Here is a 16,545-nt window from a genome sequence, read left to right as displayed (position 1 = left end):
AATAAAAATTACCATATGTAATAATAATAATAATAATAATAATAATAATAATAATAATAATAATAAACAATAATAATTTGACTCGAGTGCGCTTTACTTTATTTGCGCGAGGGTTTTAATCATGAAATCGAAACCACAAAAACTCAGCGACATCTTAAAAACCCTAAAGCCGAAAAGGAATTCTATTTGCTTCGGCAAATCTCATAAAGAGCAAAACCGAACAAAGACATACAAAAAAGACTGACTTCCCCATAACTAAAACTATGCACAAAGTCACTTCGGACATAATTTGATAATGGTGACTCTGCCTCTTTTTGTGTGCGCCCTCCAAAATGGGCATTCCACCTCAAGTCACCGTTCGTTCACTGTCTTTGTTCATATATACCACAAAGATCCCCAATTCAAACCATTCAAATGCTCATAATGCCCCTTCTTATTCGAAATCGATGGATCATAAAAAAGTTTTTAAAAAATCTAGAAATGCAAATTTCTGTTTTTACTATCGAATATATCGTTGAGATCATTATAACAATTAAAAAAAATACACGATTAGATGATTTAACTGGTAAAAGGTAAGACAACAAAAAAATTTAATCAGGGTTCGAATCTCTATTTGGAGAAGGACATTCGCCTGAATTTTTCTGATTTTCTAAAAAATATAATTGAAACAAAGATTCGGTGAACTTCGTAATTAGAAAAAAAACAATTGAAAAGGAATACATGGGCATGCAATGTTCTAGCAATCAAGTGGGAATTTTGTCCTAAATGTATACGTTATATTCTCTTTCTTTTTGTTTTTTCACAAATGAACAGAGGATATACAAGTATTCGTCTGCATACGCAGAGTATATACAATCAAATATACAGCTTTCACTCAGCCTTTAAAACACTTCCTAACATGTAGAAATCTCAATGTACGTACGTCCAAATCTTTGTCCTCGCTCGGACAAAACCTGACTGCAACTCACAATGATCTACCATTTGTTCTTTTGCTGGAACGTGTGTGTGGATGTATATATGCAACACAATCTCAATGGCATCAATCCATTGGTTATATATCCTTTACCTCCTTACCACAACCGATGAACGATAGAGATGGAATCTTTTGGACAAGATCTTTCACCACTTGTGAAGCCGATGGTCTCAGAGAAGGCGGACTGCAGAGGCATAAGGCAGCCGCGCTGAGCATTGCCTTAGCCTCTTCAATGTCGAGACTGTGATCTCTGGACAACCTCGGATCCAAGAACTCTCTCACCTTGTCTTCTCCGATTCCCGAACCCAAATCAAGAATCTCGTGAATCAACGGCCCGGCCTTATTCACCAACATAACGCCTTTCTCGGCACATAACGCTTCTTTCCCCGATACCAACTCGAGAACCACGACCCCAAACCCATACATGTCCATTTTCTTGGAGGCAATCCCTGTTCTCAAGTAATGAGGGTCTGTATACCCGGGAGAACCAATCATCATCACTTGTCTAGACCTCAGTGACATGGTAGGAGGCTGCACCATCGAGGAAAACCCGACTTTGGCTGACCCGAAATCGCAGAGCTTGCAGTTGAAGTGTTTGTCTAGTAAGATGTTCGAGGACTTGATATCGCCATGCACGATCTGCGGGCTGCATTCTTCGTGCATGTGTTCTATGGCTCGAGCTAGTTGATAGGCTACGGCAGTCCGGTTTCTCCATGGCAGCACTTGTTTACCACTGCAGTGGAGCTTTTCTCGGAGATTTCCCTGAGGAATGTATTCGAGAAGCAGAGCGCCGTTTTCTTCTGGAAGATGACAAGGAAGAAGATCAGTTCAGTAGCAGAACCAGTTAACAGAGAGGAGAGAAGAACACATCGAAAGACGAGCAAATGAGACAGACTGATAATACTAACAGACAATTCAAGAAAAGGCCGAGAATTAACATACCGGAATCGTCAAAGTAACCGAGGAGCTTGACAATGTTTGGATGATGAAGACGAAGCAAGACGTCAAGCTCAGACCTGAAGACTTGGTAGAGGCGATGGCTTCCGACATGAACCTTGACGGCCGCCTTGTCGGAACCAGGCAGACGAGCCATGTAAACGCTGCTGTATCCACCCGAGCCGATCAGCCGAGCAAAATTCGATGTCAGAGTCTCGATTTCTTCCAAACTGTAACTCCTCACACCCGAACCAACACATCCATGGTCCTTGACTCTGGTCGTCTTCTTGGCCGAGCCATCGAACCGGACACATCCCAAGAACCAAGCCATGGAATTGAAAAGAGAACAGAGCAGAGCGAAGGGTTTTGCTTACGTGGGTTCAATGGCGAAGAAGGGGTTTTCCAGGGGGTTTAAAAAGGAGATGAAGTGGTTCGGTTTCTGGGAAACCAGAGAGCATGTAACTGCAGACAAAGAAACGACAATGAGATCTTAGGTTTTGGTTGCAATGGAGATTTCTGTGCATGAATCGTAATGAAGGATCGAAGAAGAAAACCAGATAATGGATTCGGGAAGGTAGGGTTTGACTGCTTCTTCATTTCGATGAAGCCTCCTTCCAGGTAGGAGCTGCTTGCTTCACTTACGACGTCTTAGCCACTACTCCATGGCTTTCTTTTCCTTTTTTTTTTGGGTGATTCTCCAACACATTTGTTTAATTTTAACTAGAAATAGAACCCGGTATTTGTTATGAATCTTTTTCATTTATTCAAGATTTTCCAAAATATAACTATATGTTATTTACATTTTTCTTAAATAAAGACATTGTTGTCGTAATTTGACTTGTGTTTCTGCAATTATTTTACATAATTATTAAAGTTGGAATGAGAAAAGACAAGGCACCAAACTGTTTCTGACCCAACAGACGCCAACACGGGTTATTGTATATTATTATTATGTGATCTTTGATTCGAATTCATGCCCCTCGACACCTTTGGCACGAACCCTCGGACCGGCAATCATTGTGCCTAAGGCCAAACACGAATTAAAAAAAAAATTGTAACAAAAATAAGGTGGGTTAGACAAATCACCTCTCTCTTTTTTTTTAATTGTTTCTCCAAAACGTGCAATATTCGCATATTGTCTTTTGAATTTAAATTATATATGTATAAAGAAATTATAAAGAAGGGGGCGAACCATTCTTCTCTTTGCCCCCAAGGAAACCACCCACCGACAAGTAAGCTCCCATTATATATGATCCAAAACATAACTTGCTAGTTATATATATATATATATATATATATATATATATATATATGATTTGTAGTTCTCTGTCTGCTTAAATGTATTTTTATCTCAGTTTGAATGATGGATCTACATTTTCATCTGCATGCATGTGTGCGCATTATAAAAAGTGCGTGAACAAAGAAGTATTATACATTTTCAATTCAAAATTGCAAGACCCAAATAAAAGTATATTGTGGGTCATCTGTATTTTGTCATGGTTGGGCCCTTCCGTACTGTTTAACGTAATGGGCTAAGTGAACGTTATATCACTGAACCACTCACCGTTGGGCCTTAATTTTATGGGCCTGAATAAATGGGCTTATTGATGGGATCTGGGCCCATTAGAGGTTTTTTTTTTTAGCTTTTAAAAGCGACGAAAGAGAAACGTCGCCCCCACTAGTTTTTTTGAAAATCAAATCATTCGCCGAAGCGACGGATAGAGGACGACACGAAGCGGTAGTGCTCACGACTTACTCCAATGGCGGCGATTTCCACCTTCATTGCCCTAATTTGACGAAATTCTCCAGGATTTGTTTCGCCTCTTTCTCTGCATCGCCCCGGCGGCGGCAATGTGCGCTTGGGGCGATGCGTTTCTTCCTCACCGTCATGATCTCTGCCTCCTCCTCTCACCGCCCTCGCCTTCTTCGACGCTGCCGTCTTAGCCGCTTCGCCACCGCCTTCGTCGCCACTGCTGCTCTCCTTCTCGCCTCCGCCGCCTGGCTCTCCCTCGTCTTCTCCTCCACCAGTTCCCGTTGCTGGCGTCGCCTTAGGGATTGGGAAGATACCCATCTCTGGAATCGACGCTTCCATCATCCTTCTCCGTTTATCTCCTCCGAGAAACCTCCTCCTCGTCCGCCTCCTCCGCCGTCTCTTCCCTCTCACTCCTTACTGGATCATGACGAGGGTCTCCACCCTCGGAATCGTTCTCTCTGGGAGACAGGGGGACGGGATCTGTCTCTTCGACACATCGTGTTCGGTATTGCGGGATCGTCCCAGCTCTGGGGACGTCGCAAGGAGTTAGTGAGGCTGTGGTGGCGACCTACGCGGATGCGTGGTCACGTTTGGCTTGAAGAGCAGGTTCCTCCTGGGGAAAGCGACGATTCTCTTCCAGCAATCATCATCTCCGAGGACTCTTCTCGCTTCCGTTACACCAATCCCACCGGTCATCCTTCTGGGCTTCGAATCTCCCGCATTGCCATGGAGTCTTTCCGCCTAAATCTTCCGGATGTCCAATGGTTTGTCCTCGGAGACGACGACACCATCTTCAACACTGACAATCTCGTCGCTGTACTCAGCAAGTACGATCCCTCGGAGATGGTCTATGTCGGAAGCCCGTCGGAATCTCACTCGGCTAACTCTTACTTCAGTCACAATATGGCCTTTGGTGGTGGGGGCATTGCCATTAGCTATCCCTTGGCTGATGCCCTCTCTCGTATTCACGACGATTGTATCGAGAGGTATCCCAAACTCTACGGCAGCGATGATCGTCTCCACGCCTGCATCACTGAACTCGGAGTCCCTTTGTCCAAAGAACCCGGCTTTCACCAGGTACTTGTTCCTGTCTCATCCTCTTTACCTCTATGTTCCATCGAATTGTCAAAGTATCGGTCTTTGATTCCGGATTTGGCAGTGGGATATTAAGGGCAATGCTCACGGTCTCTTGTCCACTCATCCTGTGGCGCCATTCATCTCCATTCATCATGTCGAAGCTGTTAATCCACTCTATCCCGGGTTATCAACTTTGGACAGTTTGAAACTTTTCACAAGAGCCATGGCTTTGGATCCAAAGAGTATTTTGCAGCGATCCATTTGCTATGATCATACTCGCCGCCTCACTTTTTCGGTCTCTCTCGGTTACGTTGTACAAGTTTTTCCAAATATACTCCTTCCCCGGGAGCTGGAGCGAGCTGAAGCTACCTTCTCTGCGTGGAACGGCATAAGCCATCCGAATGAGTTTGATCTTGACATGAGGATGCCTGTTTCGTCTATCTGTAAGAGGCCTCTCCTCTTCTTCCTAAAAGAGGTAGGACGAGAAGGGAATGCTACAACGGGAACCTATTCGAGAGTATCGATGAAGGACGATTTGAAGAGGAGACTTCTATGCTTTCCTCGTGCTCGTTCTCTGCCAAAGGTGGAGAAAATCCAGGTTCTGGGGTATCCTCTCAAGAAGAACTGGCATTTGGTACAGTTCTTATCCCTTTGATTTTCTTTGTGTTCTCTGTCTTTGGTTATGATGGTGTGCAACCGAGTCATGCGATTTCCTCTACTTCTTTGACAGGCACCCCGAAGGTTGTGTTGCAGACCAGTCCAAGCTACTAATGAATCTCTCAGTTTAGCAGTTGGACAGTGCGGAAAGAGAATTTTGGGCTCCATGACTAGTTATCTCTGACCAATGAACATATTGGATTGATACTGGATCTGGGCAGTGGGCACATTCGGTTCCTCTCCTGTGCTCGGTAAGATCCAGGACTTTGACTGTCGTCTGACCTAGAAGGCGCCGCCTCATTGTTTTTGCATTGTCACTCTTTTTTATTTAAATTTTTTCATTTTTGATACATTAGGAATACTAAGAACTTATTCCTTGCTGTGTTGATATATATGTTATATATCATGATTCAATCAAGCGTCACCATGCTAACCTTTCAGCTCGGGGAGCTGCCCTCTGTGTAGCAGCAGCAACTTTCTTCTTTGGTTTGTGATATAATGCTTGTTGTTTTGGCTGCATTGCCAACCTTCAAAGCATAACAAAAGGGCGTAGTATAATAGTTGTGTTGTATCTTAAAAATAAGATTGATTTGGATAGTTCTCCAGCAACTTGTGTAGATACCCTCGTGATGTCATGTGGTCCATATGTCTGCTGGACGGATCCTGTGGTCATTTGAGGACATGTCCTGTCCAAGTTGGATATATCTTCTTTTCTCGATCTATGAGTGAGTGTGTTGTTCATTAATTAGATTTGTGGTCGGGTTTCTGCCTGGTTAGGGTTAATGCAGGGAGATAAGATGGTTACAACTTGAGAGACTATGGCCATGTTTTTTGCTTGGCTTTGTAGTTTTACATGGACCGAGATATGGATGATGATGATGATGATGATAAGAAGAAGAAGAAGAAGAAAAAAGGAGATTCCTTTTGTGTTCTGTGAAGTGAGGGGGGTACAACTGCAAGTGTACTTTTTTAGCTTTGACTTGATGGGGTTAGGGGTCCATTTGGTGTCAGATTGAAATCTCTGGAGAGGGAAGTGGTCTGGACGTTGTGTTTGATTGATTCACTGACAAACTACAAACAACAGCAACTCCTCCTCGTATAGGGGCTCTGTTTTTGTTCCTTCCATCTCTCTTGCCGGATTCGAGGTTTCTGTGAGATTTGTCAGCGTGTTTGTTTTGTTATCTTGGATTATGCGTTGGTTAATTAAGCTAATCTATGATTCCATTCAGTTTATAAATCTCGGGGCTTGGACCATGACTAAGTGAATGATGTTCGAACCCGGTACAAATCTATATATTGAGTCGGGTTAAAGAGCAATGAAGGAGGAGGAGGAGCGCATGTGGTGTGTGTGAAAGGGAAAGACGGTTAGGAGTTTCATAAATCCAGGAGGAACCCCGCGCACGTTCTTACCACCCCCTCTTTTTTTTCATATTATAAAATAATAATAATAATAATAATAATAATAATAAAAAAAAATTAATAAATCACTTTTCCGCCTCTCTCTCTCTCTCTCTTTTCCACTTGAAGAAACAAAGCCTGTCTTCACCGCCAATTCATCATTCTTACCCTTTCTAATTTATTATTCCTCCGCGTTATTTATTAGAGTCTTATGTGTTGGTTGCTGTTTTTGTTTATTTGTCAATCTCCATCCCTCCCCCATGCATATAAACCCCCATTACCCACGGTTTTTATTTTACTTTATATATATATATATATCTTAAACAACTCCGTCATAACATATTCTATAAAAAAAATATCTAGGAGAATCGTCTCCATTAGTAGCGGTAATGAATTATAAATATGGATCCCGAACATAATAATATATAAAATAATATTAATTTAGTGATCGAGTTTCAATCCACGGATAAATAGTAATTAAGATTTTACGATGATTCATGCATAAGAGCAGGAGAATCAATTTCACAAATTACAAGAATTGTTATATATATATATATATATACACACGCGATGATCATTATTAACCAACCACTTTTAAGTAAAAATAAATAGCGATCTAGCTACTAGTGTTGCATTGGGGGTCCTAAACGTTTGGAAGTACTTACAACTTAAAACCAGAGTTCGATACATACACACATCATAAATGGAACTGGTCTCACCAATCACCATTTACTACTATTTTTGTTCTCATATTTTTTTTTATAAAAAAAACTATGTGGATGCTCATAGCACCATACTTTTAGTATGATAAAATAATAGTGATATTATTATTCATTTTCAAACAAAATTAAATGATATATAATGGTATTCGAATCAGTACAATCTAAAAATCGACTGTAATGTTATTGTTTCTATTCAAACAAAAATTGAATAATGCATACAATCGTATTCGAATAGAGTGGAATGCAAAATAAAAAAAAGAAAAGAAATCGAATTAAACCAAAGTAATTTTTTTTACTGAAAATCGAATTTTGATTTAATTAAATTGATATCTATATAAAAACAAATATAGTATATTACAAACTGAAATATCTAAACACAAAACTAATCTAAATCACGTAAATCATAATAATAATAATAATTATTATTAAATAAGCGGGTGATGAAAATGAGAGTTGGATTGGAGAGGAAGGGGCATGTCAAGGCTGGACCAGCTCAAATTTGGTAAAAAAAAAAAGGGGCCAATTTATTCCCTCCCCCAAAAAATCTGGTTGTCACATTAACCGCCAATCACAGAACGCCACGTGTGCAGTAGCGACATAATGGTGGGAGGGAAAACAACATGGGAGGCACATGATTTTGTTTTAAACCATAAAAAAAAGTAAATCAGTTTACAGATCCAATTTTAATTTAAAGTGTTTCACTTTAGAAATAAATAAATTTCACGTCGTAATAATATTTTTCAAATTATATAATAAAAGAGAGTATAAGTTAATACAAAAGGAATGGTGGCCAAAAGTGGGTTTAACAATTATTTGCTGCAAAGTTAGAGCCCTCTGACACCCCTCTTCCTCTCTCTCTCTCTCTCTCTCTCTCTCTCTCTCTCTCTCTCTCTCTCTCTCTCCTCCTTCTATCTATCATCATCCTCGTAATCCTCATCTTCGCTCTCTCTCTCTGTCCAAATTGTGACGACCCAGTTGCAATAAAAACGCTGCGGGAGCTGATCCTGATCCCCTTCCACCGTATACCCACATCTTCTTTCCCCTTCTCTCTCTCTCTCTCTCTCTCTCTCTCTCTTGCTGCTTCATGTTCATCAGCGAGTTAAGAGGAGAGAGAGGCAGTACAGAGGCGAAGAACAATATATACAATTGGAGTTGATCTCTCTTCCTCTACAGCTCAAGAGGTCTATCTGTGGTTCCAGTTTTTGCAGTGCATCTCCGGCGATGAGTTTTGGGAGTAACAGAGAGCGGAAACAAGGGCCTGATTCTTTGTAGAAAGTGGGTTTAGTTGAGACTCTGGATCGGGATGGAGCAAGGAGGAGGAGGCGGAGGGGGAGAAGTGGTGGAGGAGGCATCGCCGATCAGCTCAAGACCTCCGGCGAACTTCGAGGAGCTCATGAGATTCTCAGCCGCCGCAGAAGACGGCGGAGGAGGAGTCTCCGGCGGAGGAAGCTCGTCTTCCGGCAACAGATGGCCAAGGGAGGAGACTCTCGCCCTCCTCAGGATTCGGTCCGACATGGACTCCATCTTCCGTGACGCCACTCTCAAAGCTCCTCTCTGGGAAGACGTTTCCAGGTCTCTCTCTCTCTTCTCTTCTTCTTCTTCTTCTCAATTGTTTGATTAAAAAAATGGCTCAGATCCCTTGCATGTGTTTTTTTTTGTTTCTTTTCTTTTTTTCCTCGTTTGATTGCCGTGGAAGACTAATTTATTCAATTATTTTTATATTTTTATATTCGGAACCATCATCATCATCATCCCCCATATGAAATATTGTTTATACACAAAAAAAAAAAAGCTGCGGTTTCATGAAATTCAGTGGGTCGTTTTCGATTTTGAAAATCCCAAGAAAAGGAACACACTTTACATCCCCCATTAATTTATTCATTCCTTTTTTAACTGTTTTAGTCGAAGCAATGGCAATCTGGGTTTTTTTTTTTTTAATTGAAAAAGAAGAGTTCTTTCGGTGATGGCGGTGGTGTTTGTCGCAGGAAGCTGTCGGAGTTTGGGTACAAGCGCAGTGCCAAGAAATGCAAAGAGAAATTCGAAAACGTTCAGAAATATTACAAACGCACCAAAGAATCCCGCGGCGGCCGCCAACACGGCAAGGCCTACAAGTTCTTCAGCCAGCTCGAGGCTCTCAACACAACCGCCGGTACCTCGAACGCAGCCGCGGCCGCAACCGCGACCAAAGTCTCCACCCTAGACGTCGCGCCTCTCTCAGTCGCAAATCCCATCCTAACGCCGTTTTCCACATCCGCCGCCGGAGTTCCCTCTTCGTCTCCGTTTTCCGTCTTCCCTCCTCCTCCGCCGGCTTCTTTCGCCTCCATTCCGATCACACCCACGCCACCTCCGGCGTCGGCCAACATCACTGCGGCCGGAGTTTCCTTCTCGTCTCACAGCTCATCCACGGCCTCAGGGATGGGGTCGGACGATGACGATGACGATGACGATGAAATGGACGTAGACGTGGCTAACGTGGCGGGTCCAAGCAGCCGGAAACGCAAACGCGGTCACCGTCAAGGTGGAAAGATGATGGAGTTTTTCGAGGGTTTGGTGAAGCAGGTGTTGCAGAAGCAAGCCGCCATGCAACGGAGCTTCCTCGACGCTCTTGAGAAGACAGAACAAGAACGAACCGGTCGAGAAGAAGCCTGGAGACGCCAAGAGATGGCTCGATTGGCGCGAGAGCACGAACTCATGGCTCAAGACCGAGCCGCGTCCGCGTCTCGGGACGCAGCCATCCTGTCTCTGATTCAGAAGATCACAGGCCAAAGTATACAGCTCCCACCACCATCCGCAACGCCACCACAACCACCGCCGCCACCGCCACCGCCACCGGCTCCTCCATTGCAGAAAATACAACACACCCATCATCATCGTCAGCGTTCTCATAAAGCTGCAGAAACATCAAATATTCAATCTCAGTCACAACCAATAATGGCAATTCCTCAGCAGCAGATTCCTCCTCGGCCGCCTCCACAGCAGCAGCAGCCGGAGAAACAACACGATCAAATGGTTGGTGGAAGTGGTAGCTCAGAACCAGCCTCGTCTAGGTGGCCAAAGGCGGAGGTTTTGGCGCTCATAAACCTCAGGAGCGGCTTGGAACCGCAGTACCAAGAAGCCGGCCCCAAGGGTCCACTCTGGGAAGAGATTTCAGCTGCAATGCAGAGAATGGGATACTGCAGAAGCGCGAAGAGATGCAAGGAGAAATGGGAAAACATAAACAAGTACTACAAGAAAGTGAAAGAGGGCAACAAGAAACGCCCTGAAGATGCCAAGACTTGCCCTTACTTCCACCACCTCGATACGCTTTACCGGAACAAAGTACTGGGTGGTTCCAGTACCTCAGGCCTGCAACTCCATAGACCCGATCAAGATCAGATCTTGACGCCAAAGGAGAGCGCAGAAGCGAGTCCAGAAGGGGTTAACGTGCAACCTCTGGGGTCAGCGTCAAGTTCAGGGGACAGAAATCAAGAACACATGGAGAAGCGTCCAGAAGAGGGAGCTTTCAGGGAAGGAGGAGAGACTGAAAAGGTAAAACTTTTTCTCCCATCTTTCAATTAAACGGTTTTCAGACATGTCGTTGTCACGGTTGCAAGTTGCTGAAAATGGATTGATAAGTCAAGATGTGATGACTGAATCTCATTTAACATTGAAGCCAGAAGACCTTGTGAGGGAGCTGATACAGCAAGAACATGCAAACCCTAAACAAGGGCATCAACAGAAACTAATGATAGGCGAGTATGATAAGATTGAGGAGGCTCGCAGTTATGATTTGGAGGAAGAAGAGGACGAAGATGAACTGGATGAGGAAGAGAAGACGGCCTACGAGATTGCGTTTCAGAGTACCGGAAACAGAGGAAGCAACGGCCATGCAGAGCCGCCATTCTTGACAATGGTTCAGTAACAGACCGATCCAAAGCCAACAATGCCGGATCCTCTGTCTGAATGTACCATATGTACCTATGTGTGCATAGCCCCCCAAACACTACACACATACATACACTCATTACATTACCAAACTGAACCCAAAGGTTTTTTCTTACTTCACCCACTCAGATGAGGATGAAGGCGGGGATTGATTATCACATCCCACTCTTGAGTAAACCTCTGATGGAGAGGTGGGGATGGTGTTGTTTTGCCACGCACCGAGAACGTAAAACAATATGCAGAGTCCGCTGACACCGAGAATCCACGTGAGTCTCTTCTTCCTGGAAGCCGTTTCTCCCCATACAACATCCATCCTCTTAGCCTGAAAAGAGATAGCCTCCCCAAAAAAAAAAACTGTTTCTTGCTGTTTCTATTCGTTGTTCTTCTTCACTCTTCAGCACCAGTAAAACCATCTCTCTCTCTCTCCTTGTTCACATCAAATGTCTTCTTTTTATTGGTTCAGAATTCATCTTTCAAAATTTGTTTATTGGTCGGGGAATAAAGAGTTCTTTTTTGAGGTAAAAACAGGTGGGAATAAGAATCATCTATCTATCAGTGAAACCCAGAAGAAGAAGAAATAGAAGAAGAAAGGGAAAGGAATTCAAAGACCAGAAGATCCGAGAAGAAGAAGAAGAATTACACAACAAAACAGCAGAACAAGTTGACTGCTGTTCTTGTACTTCTTTGTTTTTGTTTTTTCTGCTTCTGCTTTGAACTGATAGATGAAAGACTCTGAGAAACTGTACTCCAAAACCCAAATTTCAGTCTTTTTGGACTGATCAGATACTCTGTTTCCTTACAGAAGTCTGAGAGAAGAGAATCTCTCTCTCTCTCTCTCTCTCATCCTTTTGCGGCGCTCAAAGTCTCAAAATTAGTTATTTCCTTCAACTTTCTATCGTTCATTGGATTTAGTTCTTTTATCAAAAGCATCTGCTCTGTACTTTGTACGAAAAGACTCTTCCCGCCCTGTTCGATCGAGTCTCAAGATGCTGATTCGTTTTAAGGAAAGAAAAAAGAATCTCTGTTCATGTAGAACTCAAAACAGGGTAGGTCCGTGTTACAGTTCTTGTTCACGTTCAAACCAATTTACCATTTGAGATTTACCAAGTGTGTGGGAAAATGAATACCCTTTTCACAACATTGAAGGAGAGAAGAATCTGAGGAAAATGGAGGATGGACACACGCACACGCACACGCACACAGAAAGAGTTGTCGGGTCGTAAATAATAATGAAGGAAAGGATGCAATAATAATGGACAGGTAACGAGAGTTTATGCTTTGGTTTAAGCTCTCCACTTTGAATGCCCTTTTACTGCCAACTGGCAAACACGAGATCGTGTCTCTTCAGCTGAGGAACGTGCTAACCCTCTTCCCAATTCCAACCATCTTCTCCATATGTATATATATATATATATGTATGTGTATGTATATATTTGTATAAATGTATAATTATATGGGACGAGTGTGTCCTACCCATGTGGCCATGTTGGGTTATTCTTTGAATTTAATTTGCAGAAACCGTAACCGGAAGAACCTTGGCCAATTTCATATTCCTTTCCCACAACCACATGCACTTCTTGTTGTCGCCTTCTTCCTCTCATGTGTTTCCCTCTTCCATCCCCTTTTTGTGCTTTCTTTTCTATATATAACAAATCTTCACATTACCCACACGGCCTTTGTTCGTTGGAGGTGTTCTTTTTAATCCTATTATTCATGTTACTTTCAACTGATACGACATATATATATATATATGTATATGTATGTGCATGTAGAGGTGAGAATCCAAATTGGTGTGTCTATGGAAAAATTATTACAACAGCGGCACCTGAGGTTCTCTGATTCTGAAACCCACAAATGTAACAGTTGAAATGTGTACTCAACAGTCGCCATCAATATTCATCAACTGCCACTTCCATTTACCATTTAAAAAAAAAAGAACTGTGAACTATTTTGGACAAAAAAAAAACGCGGAAGGGAAAGGATCCAAGAACGAGTATGAAGGAAGCTGAGTGTAATGAGAAGACTAATCTTCCTATGAGTTACGAAGTTGTCTGAACAAACTCTGGTTTGCTTTTACCTTTCCTCATCTTTGCCTTGAACCTTGACTTAGCCATCAGCGTCTCTACGGTGTTTACGAAGTTTCCAACTGCCATCACAACTAGAAGAATTCCACAGAACATCACCTGCCATGACAGTCCAAGGCAGATCAGCCCCATATTCCCTTTACAAAATATGTTAGCTGCTCTCAGAGACAGGACACAACACAGTACTAGCTACAAAAACCGAAAAATGGTGGCTGATGCATTCGATTCCTACTAACATAACCTCCATTACCATCAGAATCACAGTTTTCAGGCCATAATAACTGCTGAGAGAGTTCCAAAGGAGCGTGGAAAAAGTTGCAGAAAGAGGGAGATTATATATGGGTAACGGTACCTGCCATTCAGCAACTACCCCGGATAATGCTGCCCTGAACAACAGCATTCCCACATATGCCTCGAACCCCTGAGTTTTCCCAAAAGTACAAACAAGTTAGCCTAACAAAGCAGCATAATGTGTGAGCAAAATTTCGGTTTTCGTTCAGTGGGTGTGTGCAAAGATCTTCCGGATTTTAGACCATTCTTTAAGGTCTCAGTTGTATCTCTTGAATCTGGATTAGCTTACTAAATGTCTTGAAACCATTATTTCCTTTGAATGAAATGGCATCTAATTTCCAAAGCCATGCAAAGTTCACAACGGTATTAGAGACTATTGACTAAACATCACCAGCTAATCACACGAGGCAAAGTAGGGAAGATGAGAAAACCGAAAATGTTTAAAACATATACATCCAATAAAACCAATTCAGAGCTGTGGAGAAAGCTCACCTGCAAAATGAACAAGATAGGGCATAATATCAACAATTGTCCATCAACTCCAGCCGTTTCTCCCCATACAACATCCATCCTCTTAGCCTGAAAAGAGATAGCATAGCATATTTACAGCCATTCCATAGAACTTGGACCGAAAAAAAGGTGTGAATGGTATGTCACCTTTCCTAGTGCAATGCGAGTGTACAATCTTTGGCGTTGGTATCTGTTCTGCAGAAGCATTGCCACACCTTGCATCATGGCCCATTGCAGGAAAAGATGGACTCCTCTCTGTACAGGAACTATTGTGATTCATAGCATATACTTGGTAACTCATGATCTACATAACGGAACAATCTATACCTGCTTCTGGGCACAGTTTGGTTGTCCTTTGATTTCCCATGTGAGGCTGACAATGGTCATAATCATGGAAAAATAATGATGATAAATCCACCTGCAAAAGCAGACCAGTCCCAGAGGTTATAGTCGTCTCCGCCATGGGAGAATATTACCATTAAATCACAATCACTACACTGTACAACATCTCACGGGGTTGGAGTTACCAATCCAGATAAGATCATTCTGTCTGTATCATTCAAAATTACTTTCCATTCTAATCCTCGACCAAACCAAACGAGGAATCCATGAGCCACTAAAGTTCCTCGTTAGGAAAGAAGGAGCATCACAAAATCTATATAGATCTAATTACTACTCGACAACATAAATGAGAAACCAAAGCCCAAACATCTTCTGTAATTATATACTTTAAATCCAAAATAAACACATGTCAGTTCTGCACAATAAAACAGCAGAGCTCACTCACAGATGAAGAGAAACTACAAAATATGAAAACGACCTTGATAAACAGAGGAAGGATCGGTTAATAGTACCATGGACGGATATCACTCCCATTGGCGCTCAGTATGTTCTCTCGCATAGCCAAACCAGAATAGAGGAACAGCAACCAGACCTGGCAAAAGGGATTCACACGTCGATACAGGAACCCTGACCACATACAACAAGACGCCAAACCGCCAAACACAGATATACCTCGTACAACTGAACAGGGAATGCAGGCAAGCATCCCTCCCACAACCATGATCTAAGGATCAAAAGGGTAGCGGGGAAAACAAGGAAAAGAAGAGCAGTTCTGTCCTGTTCCATGGAAAACAAGCAGTCCTCGTTAGACTGGACAGTGAAGAGGATGAGTATACTAAGATAAATTGACAGCATAGTTATTGTGATGAATCAACATGAAACGCGCATGCATGGGATTTGATGCGATCACATACAAAGCAAACTGGAGAGAGAAGCAATACTAACTCTGTAGCTATTATATTCTTCTTTGACTTTGAGTTGGATGTCTTTACGCAAGGCTCGGACATTCACTGGACCCAAAAACATCCTCAGGAACCGCCCTGTTTCGATCATCAACCCAATTTTCAGACTTGGAACAGCAATGCCATTGAATCACACATGAATCAGAATCAAATCAAAGTGAAGTAGAAACTAGACACTAAAACTGACTCGGCAGAGAGAGAAACCTTGAGGTTTGGCGGGAAAAAAAGCGGAGGCGTCTCCGTTGGCGAGCATGCATCTCGCCCGCTGCAAATCCCCCTCGAGCTGCATGAAGAGAAAAACGATTAACGACTGGGGAAACGAAACAGGAAAGGAAACGAGAGAGGGGGGTGAGAAGGAGGATGCCTTGTCGGCGAGAGAAGGATCCAGACTCTTGTCGGAGAGAAGGGAGAGGGTGGTGGAATGGAGGCGGCGGATGGAGCCATCGAGAGCAGAGAATCTCTGCCGGAGAGACTGCTCCTCATGGGAAGAGGAAGAGATGAAAGAGGAGGCGAAATCGTGAAGCTCCTTAACCTGCTCTACGACCCGTCTGACTTCTTCTTCGATCTCCATTGTAGATGCCGGAGAGATCGGATTTCTGGGTCTAGAAGGGAAAATCGAAAATCGACAAACCCAAGAAAGCCAGAAACCCAAAAGGATGCAAGAGAAGAAGAGATGATTCGAAAGGAATCAGGGTTGTCTCCTCGAGAGCACAAAAAGATAGGCCCCTTCTCCCTTACCGTTGCGAACCTTGCCGTTGCGAACCTTGCGATCTGAGACAGAACCCCTCAGCGATTTGCGAAAAAAGCATCAATGACACACTCTCTCCCTTGCTTGCAGACTCATGCCTCGACACATGTTCTTACAAACGCGCGGCACCGCATCCCTCCCCTCCTTTCCTTGATACGCTTTACCGGA

At 42.9% G+C, this 16,545-nt stretch overlaps 4 protein-coding genes across 8 annotated transcripts; 2 read left to right on the top strand and 2 right to left on the bottom strand.

Annotated features, from left to right (window-relative positions):
- Positions 1 to 735: 735 nt before the first annotated feature.
- LOC104815586 (probable receptor-like protein kinase At4g10390) lies at positions 736 to 2,598 on the bottom strand. 2 transcript variants are annotated; one of them, XM_010544048.1, is made up of 3 exons: positions 2,464 to 2,598; positions 1,916 to 2,371; positions 736 to 1,773 (listed from the first exon to the last, which is right to left on the bottom strand). In XM_010544048.1, the coding sequence occupies exons 2-3, from the start codon at positions 2,238 to 2,240 to the stop codon at positions 1,052 to 1,054; spliced, it is 1,047 nt and encodes a 348-aa protein (XP_010542350.1). In that variant the 5' UTR covers positions 2,241 to 2,371; positions 2,464 to 2,598; the 3' UTR covers positions 736 to 1,051. The 2 variants fall into 2 exon arrangements, with proteins under 2 accessions (XP_010542350.1, XP_010542358.1); XM_010544056.1 differs by having other exon boundaries at positions 736 to 1,770; positions 1,916 to 2,598.
- A 1,000-nt stretch (positions 2,599 to 3,598) lies between these two features.
- On the top strand, positions 3,599 to 6,519 carry LOC104815574. 3 transcript variants are annotated; one of them, XR_772100.1, is made up of 4 exons: positions 3,599 to 4,739; positions 4,822 to 5,373; positions 5,470 to 5,647; positions 6,244 to 6,519. XR_772100.1 is itself a non-coding variant. In XM_010544021.1 (3 exons), the coding sequence occupies exons 1-3, from the start codon at positions 3,777 to 3,779 to the stop codon at positions 5,578 to 5,580; spliced, it is 1,626 nt and encodes a 541-aa protein (XP_010542323.1). In that variant the 5' UTR covers positions 3,599 to 3,776; the 3' UTR covers positions 5,581 to 5,915. The 3 variants fall into 3 exon arrangements, 1 of the variants encoding a protein (XP_010542323.1); XR_772099.1 differs by having other exon boundaries at positions 6,174 to 6,519; XM_010544021.1 differs by lacking the exon at positions 6,244 to 6,519 and having other exon boundaries at positions 5,470 to 5,915.
- A 1,867-nt stretch (positions 6,520 to 8,386) lies between these two features.
- On the top strand, positions 8,387 to 11,564 carry LOC104815563 (trihelix transcription factor GTL1). 2 transcript variants are annotated; one of them, XM_010544007.2, is made up of 3 exons: positions 8,387 to 9,088; positions 9,502 to 11,044; positions 11,173 to 11,270. In XM_010544007.2, exons 1-3 carry the CDS (start codon positions 8,820 to 8,822, stop codon positions 11,182 to 11,184), a joined length of 1,824 nt encoding a protein of 607 aa, XP_010542309.1. In that variant the 5' UTR covers positions 8,387 to 8,819; the 3' UTR covers positions 11,185 to 11,270. The 2 variants fall into 2 exon arrangements, with proteins under 2 accessions (XP_010542309.1, XP_010542301.1); XM_010543999.2 differs by having other exon boundaries at positions 8,393 to 9,088; positions 11,169 to 11,564.
- Positions 11,565 to 13,227: 1,663 nt separating this feature from the next.
- LOC104815499 (transmembrane protein 120 homolog) lies at positions 13,228 to 16,510 on the bottom strand. The gene is made up of 11 exons (XM_010543913.2): positions 16,368 to 16,510; positions 15,994 to 16,231; positions 15,834 to 15,912; positions 15,613 to 15,707; positions 15,340 to 15,444; positions 15,180 to 15,259; positions 14,653 to 14,743; positions 14,473 to 14,580; positions 14,308 to 14,394; positions 13,877 to 13,945; positions 13,228 to 13,623 (listed from the first exon to the last, which is right to left on the bottom strand). The coding sequence occupies exons 1-11, from the start codon at positions 16,436 to 16,438 to the stop codon at positions 13,480 to 13,482; spliced, it is 1,167 nt and encodes a 388-aa protein (XP_010542215.1). The 5' UTR covers positions 16,439 to 16,510; the 3' UTR covers positions 13,228 to 13,479.
- Between the last annotated feature and the right edge of the window lie 35 nt (positions 16,511 to 16,545).

Source organism: Tarenaya hassleriana, unplaced genomic scaffold, assembly GCF_000463585.1.
Source record: "Tarenaya hassleriana unplaced genomic scaffold, ASM46358v1 Cleome1, whole genome shotgun sequence".
NCBI lineage: Eukaryota > Viridiplantae > Streptophyta > Magnoliopsida > Brassicales > Cleomaceae > Tarenaya > Tarenaya hassleriana.
This window is presented reverse-complemented; position numbering and strand designations above follow the sequence as displayed.